Raw genomic sequence first — 17,594 nt, 5'->3', positions numbered from 1 at the left:
TGATGTATTGCCCGCCACATATGCAAAGTCCATCTGCTTTGTGAGTGACCTAAAGGAAAACCATCTTGTCCCTGCGGCATCTCAATCAATGCTCCTGCTCCCCGCGCTCCTTTACGATGAAACTCGTGATGCCTGCCTACATGCTCATCTGTAACTTTTTCAGCTTTTACAAGATGTAAAAATATACATAAGCCTCTAGAAATTGTTCATCCTCTGGAGCACCCTCTTCCCTGTGAAAAGTGTTTCCTGAGCAGTTGTCCTAACTTGGGCTCGAATAAAACTCTCTTACTTTCTGAGATCCTAAAAAGTTTGTTCAATTTGCCTTGACAAAGCTTATGTATTTTCACAAGCAAATAAGAAATATAGAAGAGGGGCACCTGGGGAGCTCAGTCGGTTAAGCAACTACCTTCAGCTCAGGTCAAGATCCCAGGATCCTGGGATCAAGCCCCACATCGGGCTCCTTGTTCCGCGCGAGCTTGCTTCTCCCTCCCCTTGCTGCTCCCTTGTTTGTACTCTCTCTATCAAATAAATAAATTAAATCTTTATTTTTTTAAGGATTTTGTTTGTTTTTTTGTTTGCTTTTGTTTTTACAGAGAGAGACAGACAGCGAGAGAGGGAACACAAGCAGGGGAATGGTAGAGGGAGAAGCAGGCTTCCTACCAAACAGGGAGCCCAATGGGGGGCTCAATCCCAGGACCTGGGATCATGACCTGAGCCAAAGGCAGACGCTTAAAGACTGAGCCACCCAGGCACCCCAAATAAATAAAATCTTAAAAAAAGAAAAGAGGGGTGCCTGGGTGGCTCAGTGGGTTAAGCCACTGCCTTCAGCTCAGGTCATGGTCTCAGGGTCCTGGGATCGAGTCCCACATCAGGCTCTCTGCTTAGCAGGGAGCCTGCTTCCCTCTCTCTCTCTCTCTCTCTCTGCCAGCCTCTCTACCTACCTGTGATCTCTCTCTGTCAAATAAATAAAAAATCTTTAAAAAAAAAAAAAGAAAGAAAGAAATATAGGGGAATGGGCACCCAAGTCTGTGATGTCAAGGCCTGCTAAGCTTTTAATTATGCTCTTTATGTGATTCTGCTATTATGCAAACTAAAATTCAAAGAAGGGGGGAAATCATATTAAATCATTGATATTTTGCAGGGAAAAAATTGAAGAATATAATAGAATATGAACTTAAAATATTAAGATAACTGTCAGGCAAAGTAACAGATATAAGATCATTGTAACACTATCACAACCTTCCAGAAGACGGTTCCACTACAAAAAAAGATTTGGGGGGCGCCTGGGTGGCTCAGTGGGTTGAAGCCTCTGCCTTCAGCTCGGGTCATGATCCCGGGGTCCTGGGATCGAGCTCCGCGTTGGGCTCTCTGCTCAGCAGGGAGCCTGCTTCCCCCCCCCCCATCTCTGCCTGCCTCTGCCTACTTATGATCTCTCTCTCTCTGTCAAATAAATAAATAAAATCTTAAAAAAAAAAAAAAGATTTGGACTTATAATATCACAAGCATGAGCTTTTTTTTTTTTTTTTTTAAGATTTTATTTATTTGACAGAGAGGGAACACAAGCAGGGTGAATGGGAGAGAGAGAAGCAAACTTCTCACCGAGCAGAGAGCCCAATGCAGGGCTCGATCCCAGCACCCTGGGACCATGACCTGAGCCAAAGGCAGATGTTTAACGACTGAGCCAGCAAGGCGCTCCAGGAATGGGCTTTTTTAAAGCATTCAATTCTACCTGCTAACTTCAAATAAAATAGCAGCAGTTATAAAAGTTGTAACTAGAGCTAACACTTAGAAAATGTGCCAGGCATTTTTTTTAACACTGTAGAACTCTAACTTCCTATAACTCACTGAATCCTTACAAAAACCCAAGAATGCTGGGATGAACATGATCCCCATTTTACATCTGGGGCAAATGAGGCACGCAGAAGTTAAATAATCTGCCCAAAGTAGCAGCAAGGAAAGGACAGGACAGGATCCTGCCCCAGACCTTGTGCCCTCCAGAATTCATGCTCTTAACCATCATGCTAGAGATACTCAAGCATGTAAATGTCTTGTGAGTAAAACATTTGAATATCTACCCGGCAAGGCTATAAGGCAGGAAATGTGATTTACAGTTTGGTGTGACAGAGAGAATGTATAAAGGTTCTTTCTCCTATTAGTGGGGCTCGACTCAAAGCCAGGCTCGGGGACTTACTAGTTCTGTGACCCTGGGGGTGTTAACACACTTCTTTCGGTCCCAGATACGGGACTATCTGCCTGCCAGATCCAGGGTTATCTGACTATCTGACTTCCGATACAGGCTGCCATTATTCCTTTCTGTTCTTACTAAAGAACACTGTTACCAAGGCACTCTCACAGAATATCGTCAAGTAGCCAGTTAATTTTAGAAACACCTATTATTTGAATTAAAGTGGACATTAAAAAAAAAAGTGGTTTGTATGCAGGCAAAGCTTGTGCCGCTGACAAGTCAGAAAAGGAAAAAGTTATTACCAATTACTTTGTAAAACTTCTACGGAGACGTAAGATAATACTTTTCAAGTACTTAAACGGCTCTACCACAAAACCAGATTCTAAGCAGGAATGCAGTGAAAAGTCTTAATTTGCACTTTGAATACTCCAAACATAAAAAATACTAAAAAAAAAAAAAAAAAAAAAAAAAAAAAAAAAAAAAAAACCCACACAGTGCTTTAAACTAGCTTTAATGACACCTACCATGTCTGCAAAAGAACTGAATGACGACTTTGCACTGATCGGATCTGGTGAAAATTCTGCAATTCTCTACATTTCTTTCGAGGGAATTCAGACATCTAAAGATGGGCAGAATTGACTGTAACACAAATACAACATAGAACAGCACATACTTAATACGGTTTTGGTTAGTTTAACTAACAAAAGAAGAGTATGTACAAAGAAGAGTTTGGCCTACATGCTTTTTTTAAAAAATATTTTTAAATTTCTATTTCTGTTTTGAACTATGTGACTATGTAATGTCAACCTTAAAAATAAAATAGCCAATGGGGTGCCTGGGTGGCTGAGTGGGTTAAAGCCTCTGCTTTCGGCTCAGGTCATGATCCCAAGGTCCTGGGATCGAGCCCCGCATTGGGCTCTCTGCTCAGCATGGAGCCTGCTTCCTCCTCTCTCTCTGCCTGCCAGATAAATAAAATCTTTCAAAAAAAAAAAAAAAAAGAAAGAAAGAAAGAAAAAGAGAATAGCCAATATTAATTTCTTTTCTAGGTTCAGAAGGTATTTTCCCCTTCTTTTAACACTGTTTTTCTCTCTCTCTTTTTTTTTTAATTAAATTCAATTAATTAGGGGTGGCTGGGTGGCTCAGATGGTCAAGCATCTGCCTTCAGCTCAGGTCATGGTCTCAGGGTCCTGGGATGGCGTCCCGCATCCGGCTCTCCGCTCAGCAGGGAGCCTGCTTCCTCCTCTCTCTCTGCCTGTCTCTCTGCCTACTTGTGATCTCTCTTTGTCTGTCATATAAATAAATAGAATCTTTCAAAAAATTTTTAAAAATAAATTCAATTAATTAACATAGTATAATATGAATTTCACAGGTAGAGTTTGATGAGTCATCAGTTAGTTACATGTAACACCCAGTGCTCGTTATATCATGTGCCTCCTTAATGCCCATCGCCCAGTTACCACAAACCCCCAGCCACCTTCCCTCCAGCAACCCTCAGTTTGTTTCCTATAGTTAAGAGTCTCCTGGGGCACCTGGACGGCTCCATCAGTTAAGCATCTGCCTTTGCCTCAGGTCATGATCCTAAGGTCCTGGGGTGGAGCCCTGCATTGGGCTCCCTGCTCAGCAAGGAGTCTGCTTCTCCCTCTGACCCTCACCCTGCTCATGCTCGTGCTCTCTCTCTCTCTCTCAAATAAATAAAATCTTTAAAAGGAGAGAGAGAGAGAGTCCTTTATGGTGTCTCCCTGATTTCTTTTTTTTTTTTTTAAAGATTTTATTTATTTATTTGACAGACAGAGATCACAAGTAGGCAGAGAGGCAGGCAGAGAGAGAGGGGGAAGCAGTCTCTCTATTGAGCAGAGAGTCTGATGCGGGGCTCGATCCCAGGACCCTGAGATCATGACCTGAGCTGAAGGCAGAGGTTTTAACCCACTGAGCCACCCAGGCACCCCATGGTTTGTCTCCCTGATTTCATCTTATTTTATTTTTTCATTCTTTCCCCTTTGATCCTGTTTCATTTCTTAAATTCTACATATGAGCGAAATCATATAATTGTCTTTCTGTGGTTGACTTATTTCACTTAGCATAATACCCTCTGATCCCATCCTTGTCATTGCAAATGGTAAGATTTCATTTTTTTTTTAAAGATTTTATTTATTTATTTGACAGACAGAGATCACAAGTAGGCAGAGAGGCAGGCAGAGAGAGAGAGAGAGGGAAGCAGGCTCCCTTCTGAGCAGAGAGCCCGACGCGGGGCTCGATTCCAGGACCCTGAGATCATGACCTGAGCCGAAGGCAGCAGCTTAACCCACAGAGCCACCCAGGCGCCCCAAGATTTCATTTTTTAAAAAAGATTTCATTTATTTCTTTGACAGAGAGAAAGATCACGAGTAGGCAGAGAGACAGGAGAAAGCAGGCTCCCCGCTGAGCAGAGAGCCAGATGCGGGGCTCGATCCCAGGACCCTGAGATCATACCTGAGCCAAAGGCAGAGCCTTAACCCACTGAGCCACCAAGGTGGCTTAATTTAATTTTTTGATGGCTGAGTAATATTCCAATATTCCATTGTACATATATACCACATCTTCTTTACCAATTCATCTGTCAATGGACGTCTGGGCTCTTTCCATAGTTGGGCTATTGTGGACATAGCTGCTATAAACATTGGGGAGTCCTGCATGCCTTTTAAACCATGTTTAAATGCAGAATAGATGTTATGTCCTGTGTAATAAAAATTTCTACAATACCAGAGAAAACCAGGGACTCTTATATTTACCTTCATTCCCAATTTGCAATTTAAATTTGATGTTTTCGAATCATTCTCATTTACTTTCACTGAGGTTGACCATTGATAATGTTGAAAAAACAGAGGAGAAAAGAGGACACATCCGTATGCTGACCGACAAGAATTCACAGATCTTAGAGCAAGCTGAAAAATAAGAGGTATTAAGGAAAAAACTTTTTTTAAATGATTAATTTAAAAAATTCTATATTGTTTAAGACTGCAATTAAATGTGTTCAAATAAGGCTTGTGGGATGGTAACTGCATTACATGGACTACCTTATACATATGAATTATTATAAATTTTAAATGGGTTGTGTCATCATTGTATATTGAATTCGCATACATCTCCATACATGGATACACATCTATACTGAAAACATGTAAGTATTACCTCTAAAATCTTACATGTTGAAATTGTAAAGTTGTAAATGCCTTTAACTTTAATGCAATATAAGTTGGCAAAAGGCAATTTAAAAGGGGGTAAGAAGATGGCCGCAAAATGACAATCTCTTGCCTTATCTAAAGTGAGAAACCAGCAGTCAGTGCCAGCCGACAACTGCCACCTGGGAATGCTGGCCTCAAACTGTCAGATCTAAGTTTTTAAGAGAAGAAAGAAACTCAGATCTTTACGTGGACCTTCCCCATTTCTAAGCTTAGGAAATTTTTTCATTTGGGGCGCCTGGGTGGCTCAGTCCTTAAGCGTCTGCCTTCGGCTCTGGTCATGATCCCAGGGTTCTGGGATCAAGTCTCTCATCGGGCTCCCTGCTCAACGGGAAGCCTGCTTCTCCCTCTCCCACTCCCCTTGCTTTGTTCCCTCTCTCACTGTCTCTCTCTCTCTCTCTTTCTCTCTGTTAAATAAATATAATCTTAAAAAAAAAAAAAATTGAGTGCACGGGCCTCCTGGGTGGCTCAGTGGGTTAAGCCTCTGCCTATGGTTCAGGTCATGATCCCAGAGCCCAGCAGGGAGCCTGCTTCCTCCTCTCTCTGCCTGCCTCTCTGCATACTTGTGATCTCAGTCTGCCAAATAAATAAATATAATCTTTAAAAAAAATAAAAAATTTAAAAAATGAGTGCAATCCCACAAAACATATCTAGCCTCTTGACGATCAGTTTGCAAGATCTGATTTAAATCTCATGTGTTTCTCTGCATGAGTTTTATAATATGCTTTCAGTGTATTCAGATATGTCAAATAAAGATGAACAGTGAAAGGAATAATTACAATTTCTGGGTTTCCAAATTAACATTCAGTCTGGACTTTAAACATCTTCTTTTGCCTTAATAGATGGTATATCTTACTTACACCTTTTTCAGATGGGTCTAGCCACAGCTCGTCACTGATTCGTGATAGAGCTTGGATTGCTTTTCCAAATACTACGGAGAAAAAGAAAGGTACTGCTTATATTCTTTCCTCAAACAATAAATACAAATCATAGGACTACTTCAGCATTCATAGGACTCAAGTTTTAATGCACAAAGAACAGTGTTTTATAGACCAATGCTAAAAATTGTTTTAAATACATAATACTCTTGACAAAATGTAAGACATATAGTAAGAGCTCAATAAATTTACAGTGTGTGCAAAATGATAAATTGCACACTCTTCCTTTCTGTATATCTGCATGGAGCTACTGTGGCAAGCCAATTTCCATACTAACATATTTTTAGACTTGGTTTAAATACATATATTACCTGCCTCCTATCCCCTCCCAAAAAAGAAGTGTGAAAACAGAGCATGGACGGATTTGAAGGAATTTAATAACTTCACGGGTGACAAGGTCAACACAGAGAAATTAGAGGCATTCAAGAGGCATCTCTGATATTTGAGGTTAACGTGCAAGATGCCAGATCTTCCCACCAAACACACTCGGATGCCGTGTAAGGAAGAGAGGCTAGGCTGGGTGACATATCTGTCTAATCTGATATAACAGTATTAATATTCTTAACAATTATGAATAAGTACAAAATGTGGCAGATAGAGGATACTGTTGGGCTCTATGCTCAGCATGAACTCTGCCTCTCTTTCTGTCTCCCAAACAGACAGATAAAATGGATGGCCACATCAATCTACAGAACAGTAGAAAAAAAGAAAAGATTCCAGAACATAAAATCAAATCATAATGCTTAAGAATCAGAAGCGTGTGAATTGGGGATGCCAGCCTGAAATTGAGATAGAATGAAGGGGGCCGGGGTAGGGGGGAGGTTAGAGGCATTTCTCCCTTTTTACCACTTCCTATTCAACACTTTTTCCTGGAGCTGCCTGATGCCGATCTCCTACTATGTTCCAAGTACAACCCACCGCCATGCGGGCAGAGCAATGAACAGGACAGGAATGGATCCTGCCCTCCCAGAGCTTTGAGCCCTGTCCAGGAGGAAAAGCAAATCATACAAATATTTGTTTATTGAGAACTGCGCTATATACACTGCTAGAGAAGTTCTAGAACACTGAGAACCTGTAACAGCCGGGAGCTTGTGCTTCCCTTTCCTATTCATTACTACCGTGCCACGGATGGCCTCAACCCGGAGGAAGCTAACCACGACACAAGACGCCCTTCTACGGTCACTTCCACGTTACAATCTGGGGGAAACCGTTCTTCTCTTAAACAGAGACTTTCTGGGGTAACTGATGTGTAAGCACCATCGACAACACAGCACAGTTCCTGCGCCGTCCCGTCTATTACTGAGCTCTTTACATGCCCGTTTCATCTGTTTCAGCCCTACAAGCCCTATGACGAAAATGCTGTCATTATTCTCGTTTTTACAGACGAGGAAACGCAGCCCCCACAGTGATTCAGTGAATCGTCCCAGGTCCTACATCGAAAAATGGTAGAATCCGGAATAAAAACCAGTCTGATGCTTTCCTCGTGGGACTAAAATACTTGAACTGTTCAAGCCTCTTTCCCCCCCCCCCCAACTCCTCCTCACGCAGTCCTTATCATTCTGCGTTTGAGGCCCGCATTCCAAATCTCTGTTCCAATGGTGCAGGTTCATTTCACGGACACTGAAGACAATAAATACTACGCATTAATCAAAGCCGATAGGCCCTCTTCCTCCCCTCGGAAGCTACTAGGAGCCTGGGTGGGTGGCGGTGGTTCACGGCCGGGCCTTGTGTTGCCAACCCCTACACATAACGGACAAGGGGGAAATCGCCCCCATGAACCTTATAAGGTCTCTCTCGCTCGCTCGCTCTCAATCGCCCTTTTTTTTTTTTTTTTCTTTCCCTTTTCTACATAGGAAGGCAAGAAAGTCGCTCCACCTTTCACCTGAGTGCCGCTCATCCCGCACTTCAGCATGGCCGCGGCCCCTAACAAGCCGCGCTCCAAGGCACGCCTCTGCTCGACGGCCCCCAGATGCCCGGATGTCGCCCGCTCTTTTCGAGGCTTCGAGATCTTACTCCTTCCCCCCCCGCGCCCCCCCCCCCCCCCCCCCCGGCCACCATTTCCCAAGGAGCAGCTACATTTTACGGCGGAGAAGGGCCTCAGCGGGCCCCCGTAGGCCGGCTTCCGCCGACTCCATCTGTCATTGGTTGAGAGCGAAGTGGGCGGGTCGCCGAGGAGCCCGAGGAAGAAGGCGGCGGCGGCGGCGCTGGTAACTGAGCGGAGCCCAGTGACAGGATGGTGAGGACGGCAGATGCGGCGACCGAGGCCTAGCTCTTGGCCGCGGTGCTGCGTCGTTGGGAGCAACTGGGAGTCTCTAGGCGAGGGCGTGGGCCATTTCGGAGTTGGTGGCGCGCAGCCCAGGGCCAGGCCTGGTGAAGGCTTAGGGGGAGGGCAGGAGAGGATAAGGAGAAGCCACCTCTGGGTGCGGCCGGCTCTGGCCTCGCACCCCCGACCCGGGGGCCAGAGGACGCCCGTGGTTAGGAAAGGGCCCGTCTCAGCGGCTCGTCCAGTCACGAGACCCGCACGCCCGATCCTGAAAAGGCCTTTAGGCCTGGGCCTCTGGCGTCCCCGAGACAGGGGCATTGCATCCCCTCCGTTTCCAGACGTTTCCCTACTCCTTTCCCTCAAAAGGCACCTCCGGCTGCTTGGGGTATGCTGGTTGCCACCGCATGTGTTGGAAGCTGGCTTCTGGGATGCAAAACGGGAAGTAACGAGCATAATCCCCTATCCATTTTAATTTGCCTTCTGGGGAAAAGGGGGACAAACTATCCCTTTCGCCCTTGAAATAAAGTGCAGCTGCCATTGAAATGTGGTAGGGAGTCCCCAGGGGACTGGATTTGGCTCTTAGAATGGCTGGAACTGTTGTTTTCTAAAGGGTTTATGAGCTCCCTGAAATTAGAAAATTTTGTGAATATGTATGTTTTTTCAGGTAAAGAGCCAGTGCTGGCGCCAAGGGGTACTTTGGGGAGTTTTACCCTCAGTCGTTCATCAAATTGCCCAGCCAGCTTCAGGGCTGGCCCCCCACGCGCCGGCCTCCAGTAGGTTTCTGCCCCAAGACCGTCCTACCTAAAAACTCAGGAGCTGCTACTGAAGAGGGCTCATAACTGTAATCAGATTTTCAGAGGTGCCTTTCACCCCCTAAAAAGTTAAGAACGTGTTCAAAAAGAGCTCCGATTATCAGTATTTTTGCTATTTGTGTTGCTGAGGGTAACTCTAAAGGGACTTCTCTTTCTGATAAGCATCCATGGTATTTTTAAGATTATCACGGTTCCATGACAAGCATATCCTTTAAGGTGGCTTATAGATGTGACAGCCAAAGATTTACGGTACATGCTTCTTTGGTGTCTTTGTATATGTGAAAGGCGTTAATCCCGTTTTTTATTTTTGCTTCTAAACAGACTCCAGTTCAGGATGATCTGGTTTACAGTAATTTGGAGACAGTTTTGAGAAGATGACATGATTCCATACTCATGTTTCTCAAGTTTTTTTGAAAGATGAACGCTTTTTTAGGGTAGTAATACTGGAACGTAACTTGTCACCTGAGATAGAATTGGGCAAAATTTAGCATTAGCTGATTCTTTTATGATTAAAAACCTTTCACTTGGCAAAGTAGACTAGAAATGTTCAACACTTAGTAATGTCCAGTGTCAATGGGCAGCAAATTCAGGTGTGGAGAGGGTCCAGTTTTGGCTGAAGGAATGTTTTTGCTCTTTTATCATCTTTAGTTGGTGACTTCACCATCTGATAATTTATTCAAAATGCTGTGTTAGATCTATACAAAACAAGGATCTAGCTGTGGCATAAATTTTCCACCTGCTAGAATTTTGAGCATAAGAGAATTAAAATGAGTATACTTGAGGAATAATTAGTCTTTAAGAATCCACCAAAATGTTAGCTTTCATTTACATTGTTACTGATGCATTTTCCAAATTGTCTTATAAAATTCTAGACAACAGGAAACAAAAGGGGAGGAAGGCAATATAGAGAATAAGATGAGAAGCAGAAAAAATTGACAAGGCAGTTTTCCTTTTTCTTTTTTTACAGTGTGTGTATGTGTGTGTCATGTTTAAAAATACAGCAAATGGTTCTTTTGGTGATGTTTTGAGCAAAGCCAATTTTTAACATTTTCTCTCATAACACCCAGAAATCATTAACAATTGTTTGCGTATTCATTTGATATGAGTTTTTCGTTGCTCTGTTTTTGGTTTCTTTTCGTTGCTTTCTTTTAACATTGGTCATGTTTCACCCTTTTTTTTCATTCCCCTGTCTGCAATCAACTTCTTCATTCCACTAAGGCTGGGCACAGAGTAAGTTTCTTCTCTTAGCTCGTACTAACAGCGGTGGTCGGGTGGCTGATTACTGGGATTTTCACCCTTTTACAGTCTCTCCAATAGGAAGTGGCCAACTTCCTATGCTTTGATTGGGTTGGTTCTTATTTGAATTTAATAAGACTGCCAGTTCAGGATCTTTTGCTGTCTCAAAAGACTATAAACTTTGTCTAACCTGAACTGTCCAAAGTGTGGAGTTTGGGCAAGGAAATTCCGCAGAGTATGACATTTGTTATGCGACACTATAATGTAGTTACCTACGTGAAACAAGAGTCTTAGTAAGAATCTTTACTAGTTTGAAATAATTTTTGTTTGGTCATTCCTATAGTTTTATCTTTAAACTGCTAATAATCTGGGTACACTTGGGCATAATCCAGAATACATGATAGAATTGAGGTCATTAATCATTGTGAAGTATCATATCATACTAATATCTTTTTGAGCACATTCAGATTGAACAGCTCATTCATTATCAGTCCCAAAGATTTTCATCCTGCGGTAGACGTATGCCCTTTATGAGTTTGAGGTTCTTTTTTTTTTTTTTTTTTTTTTTTTTTAACTATAGAAATCTATTTTTTTTACCTTTTTCTCAAATGCCAGCTTCCCACATTAACTATGTACTTCAGTCCATATCCGAAGGGATCCCCCTCTAAAGATGAAGACTGTTCTCTCTCCAGGTACTTTTGCATTGATTACCCATGAGAGTTGAAACTTCGTAGTTGTTTTTAGTTTTACAGTAAGATGTCTTATCCACGAAGATCTGGATTGAAACCGTTTTTTTTTAAGATCTTATTTATTTGACAGAGAGAGACACAGCGAGAGAGGGAACACAAGCAGGGGGAGTAGGAGAGGAAGAAGCAGGCTGCTTGTGGAGCAGGGAGCCCGATGTGGGACTCGATCTCAGGACCCTGGCATCATGACCTGAACCAAAGGCAGAAAGGCAGGTGCTTGAGGTCTGAGCCACCCAGGCGCCCCTGGATTGAAATAATTAAATCACTGAACAAATACTAGCTGAAACTGCTCTTTAAAAAGAAGAAACTTATTTAACAATTTCTTTTTAAAGTATGCTAATTTTGTAATCTTGCATTACTTCAGTTACTGTGTCCTGATAACAGTTCCTTTCCTTTGTAATCATGTTGATATTTGTTGCAAGATGAGTCAAGTTTGTTTTAGTAATAATTATAGTTTCACACATTTTATTTTTGATTAATTTTAGTTCACAAAGTCTATGGTGGCAAAACTATTTTGTTTTTATTCTACTTTAGATACTTAATGTTTTCTTGGATGATATTAAGGAATAGTCATGCCTTCTTTAAAAGGAGTTAAAGGGCATGTACATTTATGGATGGGATGTCTGTATGGGAAAACATCCTGTTACAGAATGAAGGTGTCTGTACTAATCAACAGCAAGAAATTGATAATTGTCCTTTGGATGACAAATATTTAAAATGACCATTGACAATATTCCATTAAATGACTGAATTAAGTGATGTTAATTTGTCAAATTTTGAAATTGTAAAATTAAAATTTTACAAGATTGAAGTTTTTTATTCTGTTATACTTAAGTGCAAAATTTATTTTTGTCATCTGAGACTGTATTGCAACTCTAAACCACCTCCTGCTAAATTTATCACTTATTTAGCTGATTCCTTTCTCTCTCTTTCTCTCTTTAATGCTCTAATGCACACGAAAGACTTAAAATGTTATTTTAAGTTTGGGAACCAAACTGAGGATACATAGGCCGTTTAATCTAGGCAGTAAAAATATAACAGCGAGGATTTCTAATTAGAAGAGAGAACAGAGATCATAATTCAAAAGCATGTGTTTGTCCTATTGAAACTCTTTGAAACATAGGCTGTTTTGTTTTTTTAAGATTTTATTTATTTATTTGACAGAGATCACAAGTAGGCAGAGAGGCAGGCAGAGAGAGAGAGAGGAAGGGAAGCAGGCTCCCTGCTGAGCAGACAGCCCGATGCGGGGCTTGATCAAGAAGCCCTGAGACCATGACCTGAGCCGAAGGCAGAGGCTTAACCCACTGAGCCACCCAGGCGCCCCACATAGGCTGTTTTTATTCCTTTGTACTATATAGCTAATAGTTTTTAGTGACAAATATTGTAACTTTTGGCTGCTTTTCCTCTAAATAGTTTTAGTCTAGTAAACATAAATTACAGAATTTTTTCTCTGTCACTACATTTTTAACAATTCTCTTCATTAATGTTCCTGAAACACTGGAATCAGTACATTATGTTTGACATTATAGCTGCAGAAATATGAATTACTATATCATTCAAAAATGCCAAATTCCATAGGACCCCACAGTATATTTTTCATTTTGCAATTTTTAAAATTCAGTGTCATTTATAGGTCTCTAAATGAATTGCTTAAGAAAGCCTGATTTTATTCTTGGTAAGTAGAATGATGACGTATATTGTGTATGCACACTGTTTATGATCAGAATAAGGCTGATTAGAACACAGTATGTTACCATACGTGTCTTTGTTTAAATGGTCATGATAACTATATGGATAACTTCTACTCTTTTGGGTTCTGGAATGTCTGCTTAGTTTAATTTACAAGGGGAGTTAAAGTTAAGGAGAACATCTTGTTTTGACGTCATGTTTGACATTACCCTTGTCTCACCTTGACACTTTAAAGTTGGTGTTGGTATTAGGAGACCTGCACATCCCACACCGGTGCAACAGTTTACCGGCTAAATTCAAAAAACTGCTGGTGCCAGGAAAGATTCAGCACATTCTCTGTACTGGAAACCTTTGCACCAAAGAGAGTTATGACTATCTCAAGACGCTGGCTGGTGATGTTCATATTGTGAGAGGAGACTTCGATGAGGTGATGTATTTCTCTTTCCATTCACAAATATTACTTTTCTTGATACTTACATGTATAAGCTTTATCCTTTACACCTGAGTTTCTCAACTGTCATGGTCTTTTTATTGTTGTTAACTTCCCCAATACAATTTACTTACACTACTTTTTCCTTACTCTTTAAAAATCACCATGTTAGACTAAACATATTACCATACTTGTTCTAAACTTCTTGATATGGACTAAAAGTGATTTTGTCACTTTTTTATAGTACTATCACTTAGTTTATAAAGTTTTTATTACAGACTTCTCACCACTGCCTTTACTACCCTGTTCCAAGCCACCATATCACTTTCCTGCTTGATATGGACTAAAAGTGATTTTGTCACTTTTTTATAGTTCTATCACTTAGTTTATAAAGTTTTTTAAGATTTTTTTTAAGATTTTATTTATTTGACAGACAGAGATCACAAGTAGGCAGAGAGGCAGGCAGATAGAGAGTGAGAGAAGGAAGCAGGCTCCCTGCTGAGCAGAGAGCCCGATGCGGGACTCGATCTCAGGACCCTGAGATCATGACCTGAGCCGAAGGCAGCGGCCCAACCCACTGAGCCACCCAGGCACCCAGTTTATAAAGTTTTTATTATAGACTTTTCACCACTGCCTTTACTACCCTGTTCCAAGCCACCATATCACTTTCCTGTGTTCCAGCTTCCTCATTCTACCCTTCCTCCCTTCATAGTTAGTTCTCCAAGTAGCAACCAGTGTGATCCTTTTTAGGTGAAGTAAGATCACATCACCACTATGCTGAAAACCCCGCTGTGGGTCTTAACTCCAGGGTTAATTATGAAGGGGCATGAGGAAGTTTGAGAAGGTGATAAAACTGTTCTGGGTCTTGGTTATGGCAGAGCTTACATAATTGTAAGCATTTGTTTGCTATTGTAAGCAAATTGCACTTGTCAAAAACCCTTAAATTATACACTAAAAAGAGTAATTTTAGTATATGTGAATTATACCTCAATAAACCTGACTTTATTTTTTTTAAAGATTTTATTTATTTATTTTACAGACAGAGATCACAAGTAGGCAGAGAGGCAGGCAGAGAGAGAGGGGGAAGCAGGTCCCCGCTGAGCAGAGAGCCTGGTGCGGAGCTCGATCCCAGGACCTCGGGATCATGACCTGAGCCGAAGGCAGAGGCTTTAACCCACTGAGCCACCCAGGCACCCCTAAACCTGACTTTAAAGAACAGTTAGAAGTTCTGAGATTGCAGCTTTGTTCATTAGTTAATAATGAGATTTTAGGCAAATTACATCTTTCTGGCCTCAGTTTCCTCTTATGTAAATATGATTGGAGTAGATGATTTTTAAGACCCTCCGATCATAATAATATATTATTCAACATGATAAATCCGATGTGTGAAGAATTTTCTTTGCATTTCTGGGAATAGAAGCTTTTTCACAAATCATTTTTAACTTCATTGGTGCTGTTTACTAGTGTTCTTTAGTACAAAACTGAATGAGCATAGTGTCTTTTTCTTTTTTTTTTTTTTTTTTTTTTTTTTTTTTTTTTTTTTTTTAGTGGATTTTAAAAAAGAATTCAGATAAGCTTTCCCCTGGGGGCGAAAGACAGGGAGATGAGAAGAGATCACAGAGATGTGATCTCTGTCTGTAAAATAAATAAATAAAATCTTTAAAAAAAATAAAGTCAGGTTTATTGAGGTATAATTCACATATACTAAAATTACTCTTTTTAGTGTATAATTTAAGGGTTTTTGACAAATGCAATTTGCTTACAATAGCAAACAAATGCTTACAATTATGTAAGCTCTGCCATAACCAAGACCCAGAACAGTTTTATCACCTTCTCAAACTTCCTCATTGATTTCTTGTCCATAAACAGAATATAGGTTTGGTTTGTTAAAAACATATTTGGGGTTCTGTGTATATTATGCTAAAGACAAGTTGGGTAGCAAGAATAAACAATTTTTGCTTCTGATTTAGCTTAACCACTTACTAATGTGTGACCTTAGGCAAATTATTTTAACCTTTCTTTGCCTCAGTTTCCTCATCCATAAAGTGGGAGTCATAATAGAACCTACCTCATAGGATTGTCAGTATTAAATAGGTTGATATTTATAAAACCTTTAGTGCCTGCTTCATACTAAGTGCTGTATGAGTGTTATGTGTCATTATTATTTGAAGCCATCTATATAAAATTAAAGTCTGGGATATAATTTGAACACCTAGCTTATAGGTCATATACCTAGGATTCTTAGAGGAAACTAACAACTTTAGGGGAATAATTATTCTCTACAGCTTTCCCTAAAGAACCCAGATTCTGTTTAAAAAAAAAAAAGATAAACACGAGGCAGGGATTGCATGATAAATTCCAGTTTCCTGGAAATAAGGTATGTTTTCAGCATAGTTGTAGCCTTAGAGACTGAGAAGTAATCATATATTTAGTAAATGTGTTGGTTGTGGAGCACTGTATCAAAAGATCCACATGGGATTAAATACTTAACCAGGTTAAGTACTGAATCAGTTGTTCTTAAACATCAGCATCTCTTAAAAAAAAAAAGTGTGTGTATGTGTGTATATATATGTGTGTATATATATATATATATATATATATATATATATATATATATATATATATATAATGTCTGTTTCTTATTCTAGAATCTGAATTATCCAGAACAGAAAGTTGTGACTGTTGGGCAGTTCAAAATTGGTTTGATCCATGGGCATCAAGTTATTCCTTGGGGAGATATGGCCAGCTTAGCCCTGCTGCAGAGGCAGTTTGATGTGGACATTCTTATCTCGGGACACACACACAAATTTGAAGCATTTGAGCATGAGAATAAATTCTACATTAACCCAGGTTCTGCCACTGGAGCATATAATGCCTTGGAAACGTGAGTAGTAATTCGGGAATTTTTTAAAGTTAATAATTGCATGTGTGACATTTCATGAAGGAGGAATGCAACCATTTCAATAATTACAGCCTTTTGGGCAGTCTTCTTTTGGTGATTATTTTCAATATATAACAACTAGAATTCTCCTTGAATCCAAATTGTTATAAATTGAAATTTTTATTGCTGGTGCTTTTTAGTACAAAACACTGACGTTATTTATATTTTTTTCCAGAAACATTATTCCTTCATTTGTGTTGATGGACATCCAGGCTTCTACAGTTGTCACTTATGTGTATCAGCTAATTGGAGATGATGTGAAAGTAGAACGAATTGAATACAAAAAGTCTTAAAAGCCAGGCCTGTCTTGCTGGGTTTTTTTTTTCATTCATTGTTCAAATCAAGTAATTAAACATGAGCCACAAAATTGTATCACTTTTATAATATTTTGCAGTAAAATATATCATCTTGTTAATACAATGTTCTAAGCTTCTTGTAAACTATAAGAATATATTCTGTTTCCATATTTGATTTCTATGAAAAAATGTCCATCATACAGTAAATGGTCATGCGTTAAGAAAAATTTATCCTTGTAAATATCTTCAAAGTTGATTATCTGGAACTTTATTACAAAAGTAGTGCATGAGGAAAATGAATCTAGATTTTCTTGTATACGTTTTTCTCTCCAGTAATAAACAGTTACCTTTCATTTATACTTTCTTGATAAGCTGTGTTTTAATTTTTAAAAATCATGAAAATGAGAGACCATATAAACTGCACCTAAGCATTAAAGTGATGAGGTAGATGGGTTGACTTTTGGGGCTCTCTCATTTCTCACAATGCTCTAGAGGTCATTATGTTGGGCTCAGATTTGATTTTCTAAAAAATATACTATATTGACATATTAACAATAATTCCTCAAACTGTTTCTTTAAATTGCCCTATTCCTATATTTCAGGTTTTAATTGTGTATGTACACACACACACACACATATATATATTTTTAAACCAGCGTTTAGAAAGGAAGCACAGTAGAGTGAATATATAATGTAAAGAGTCTTCTTGGTACAATTACTTCCAACTTATTCTGGTTTGAGAGTCCAACGTTTGGCAATTTTCATAAAATAGAGCAAGTTGATACTTCCCATTTTTAAGTTGTATTCAAGCAGTAAATATCAAGTGCTATTTTGTATCAG

General features: G+C 40.0%; 2 protein-coding genes across 10 annotated transcripts in view; one reads left to right on the top strand and one right to left on the bottom strand.

The window, feature by feature from the left end:
- Positions 1–8,370, bottom strand: part of RAD9B (RAD9 checkpoint clamp component B) — a 35,762-nt gene extending 27,392 nt beyond the window's left edge. Inside the window, exons 1-4 of one of the 8 annotated variants that reach the window (XM_013056527.2) lie at positions 8,217–8,370; positions 6,264–6,334; positions 4,954–5,106; positions 2,710–2,824 (exon numbers count right to left, since the gene is read on the bottom strand). In XM_013056527.2, coding sequence (XP_012911981.1) covers positions 2,710–2,824; positions 4,954–5,106; positions 6,264–6,334; positions 8,217–8,253 — 376 coding nt within the window. In that variant the 5' untranslated portion in view covers positions 8,254–8,370. Of the gene's footprint in view, positions 1–2,709; positions 2,825–4,953; positions 5,107–6,263; positions 6,335–7,259; positions 7,827–8,216 lie in introns of those variants that run through there. The other 7 variants (XM_013056526.2, XM_045073709.1, XM_045073708.1 and 4 more) reach the window with 7 other exon arrangements.
- A 70-nt stretch (positions 8,371–8,440) lies between these two features.
- On the top strand, positions 8,441–17,113 carry VPS29 (VPS29 retromer complex component). 2 transcript variants are annotated; one of them, XM_004753227.2, is made up of 5 exons: positions 8,441–8,577; positions 10,635–10,646; positions 13,323–13,514; positions 16,166–16,401; positions 16,634–17,113. In XM_004753227.2, exons 1-5 carry the CDS (start codon positions 8,575–8,577, stop codon positions 16,749–16,751), a joined length of 561 nt encoding a protein of 186 aa, XP_004753284.1. In that variant the 5' UTR covers positions 8,441–8,574; the 3' UTR covers positions 16,752–17,113. The 2 variants fall into 2 exon arrangements, with proteins under 2 accessions (XP_004753284.1, XP_004753285.1); XM_004753228.2 differs by lacking the exon at positions 10,635–10,646 and having other exon boundaries at positions 8,460–8,577.
- The last annotated feature ends 481 nt before the right edge of the window (positions 17,114–17,594 follow it).

Source organism: Mustela putorius, unplaced genomic scaffold (genome assembly GCF_011764305.1).
Source record: "Mustela putorius furo isolate JIRA1106 unplaced genomic scaffold, ASM1176430v1.1 tig00537248_pilon_pilon_pilon, whole genome shotgun sequence".
Taxonomy (NCBI): Eukaryota; Metazoa; Chordata; class Mammalia; order Carnivora; family Mustelidae; genus Mustela; species Mustela putorius.
This window is presented reverse-complemented; position numbering and strand designations above follow the sequence as displayed.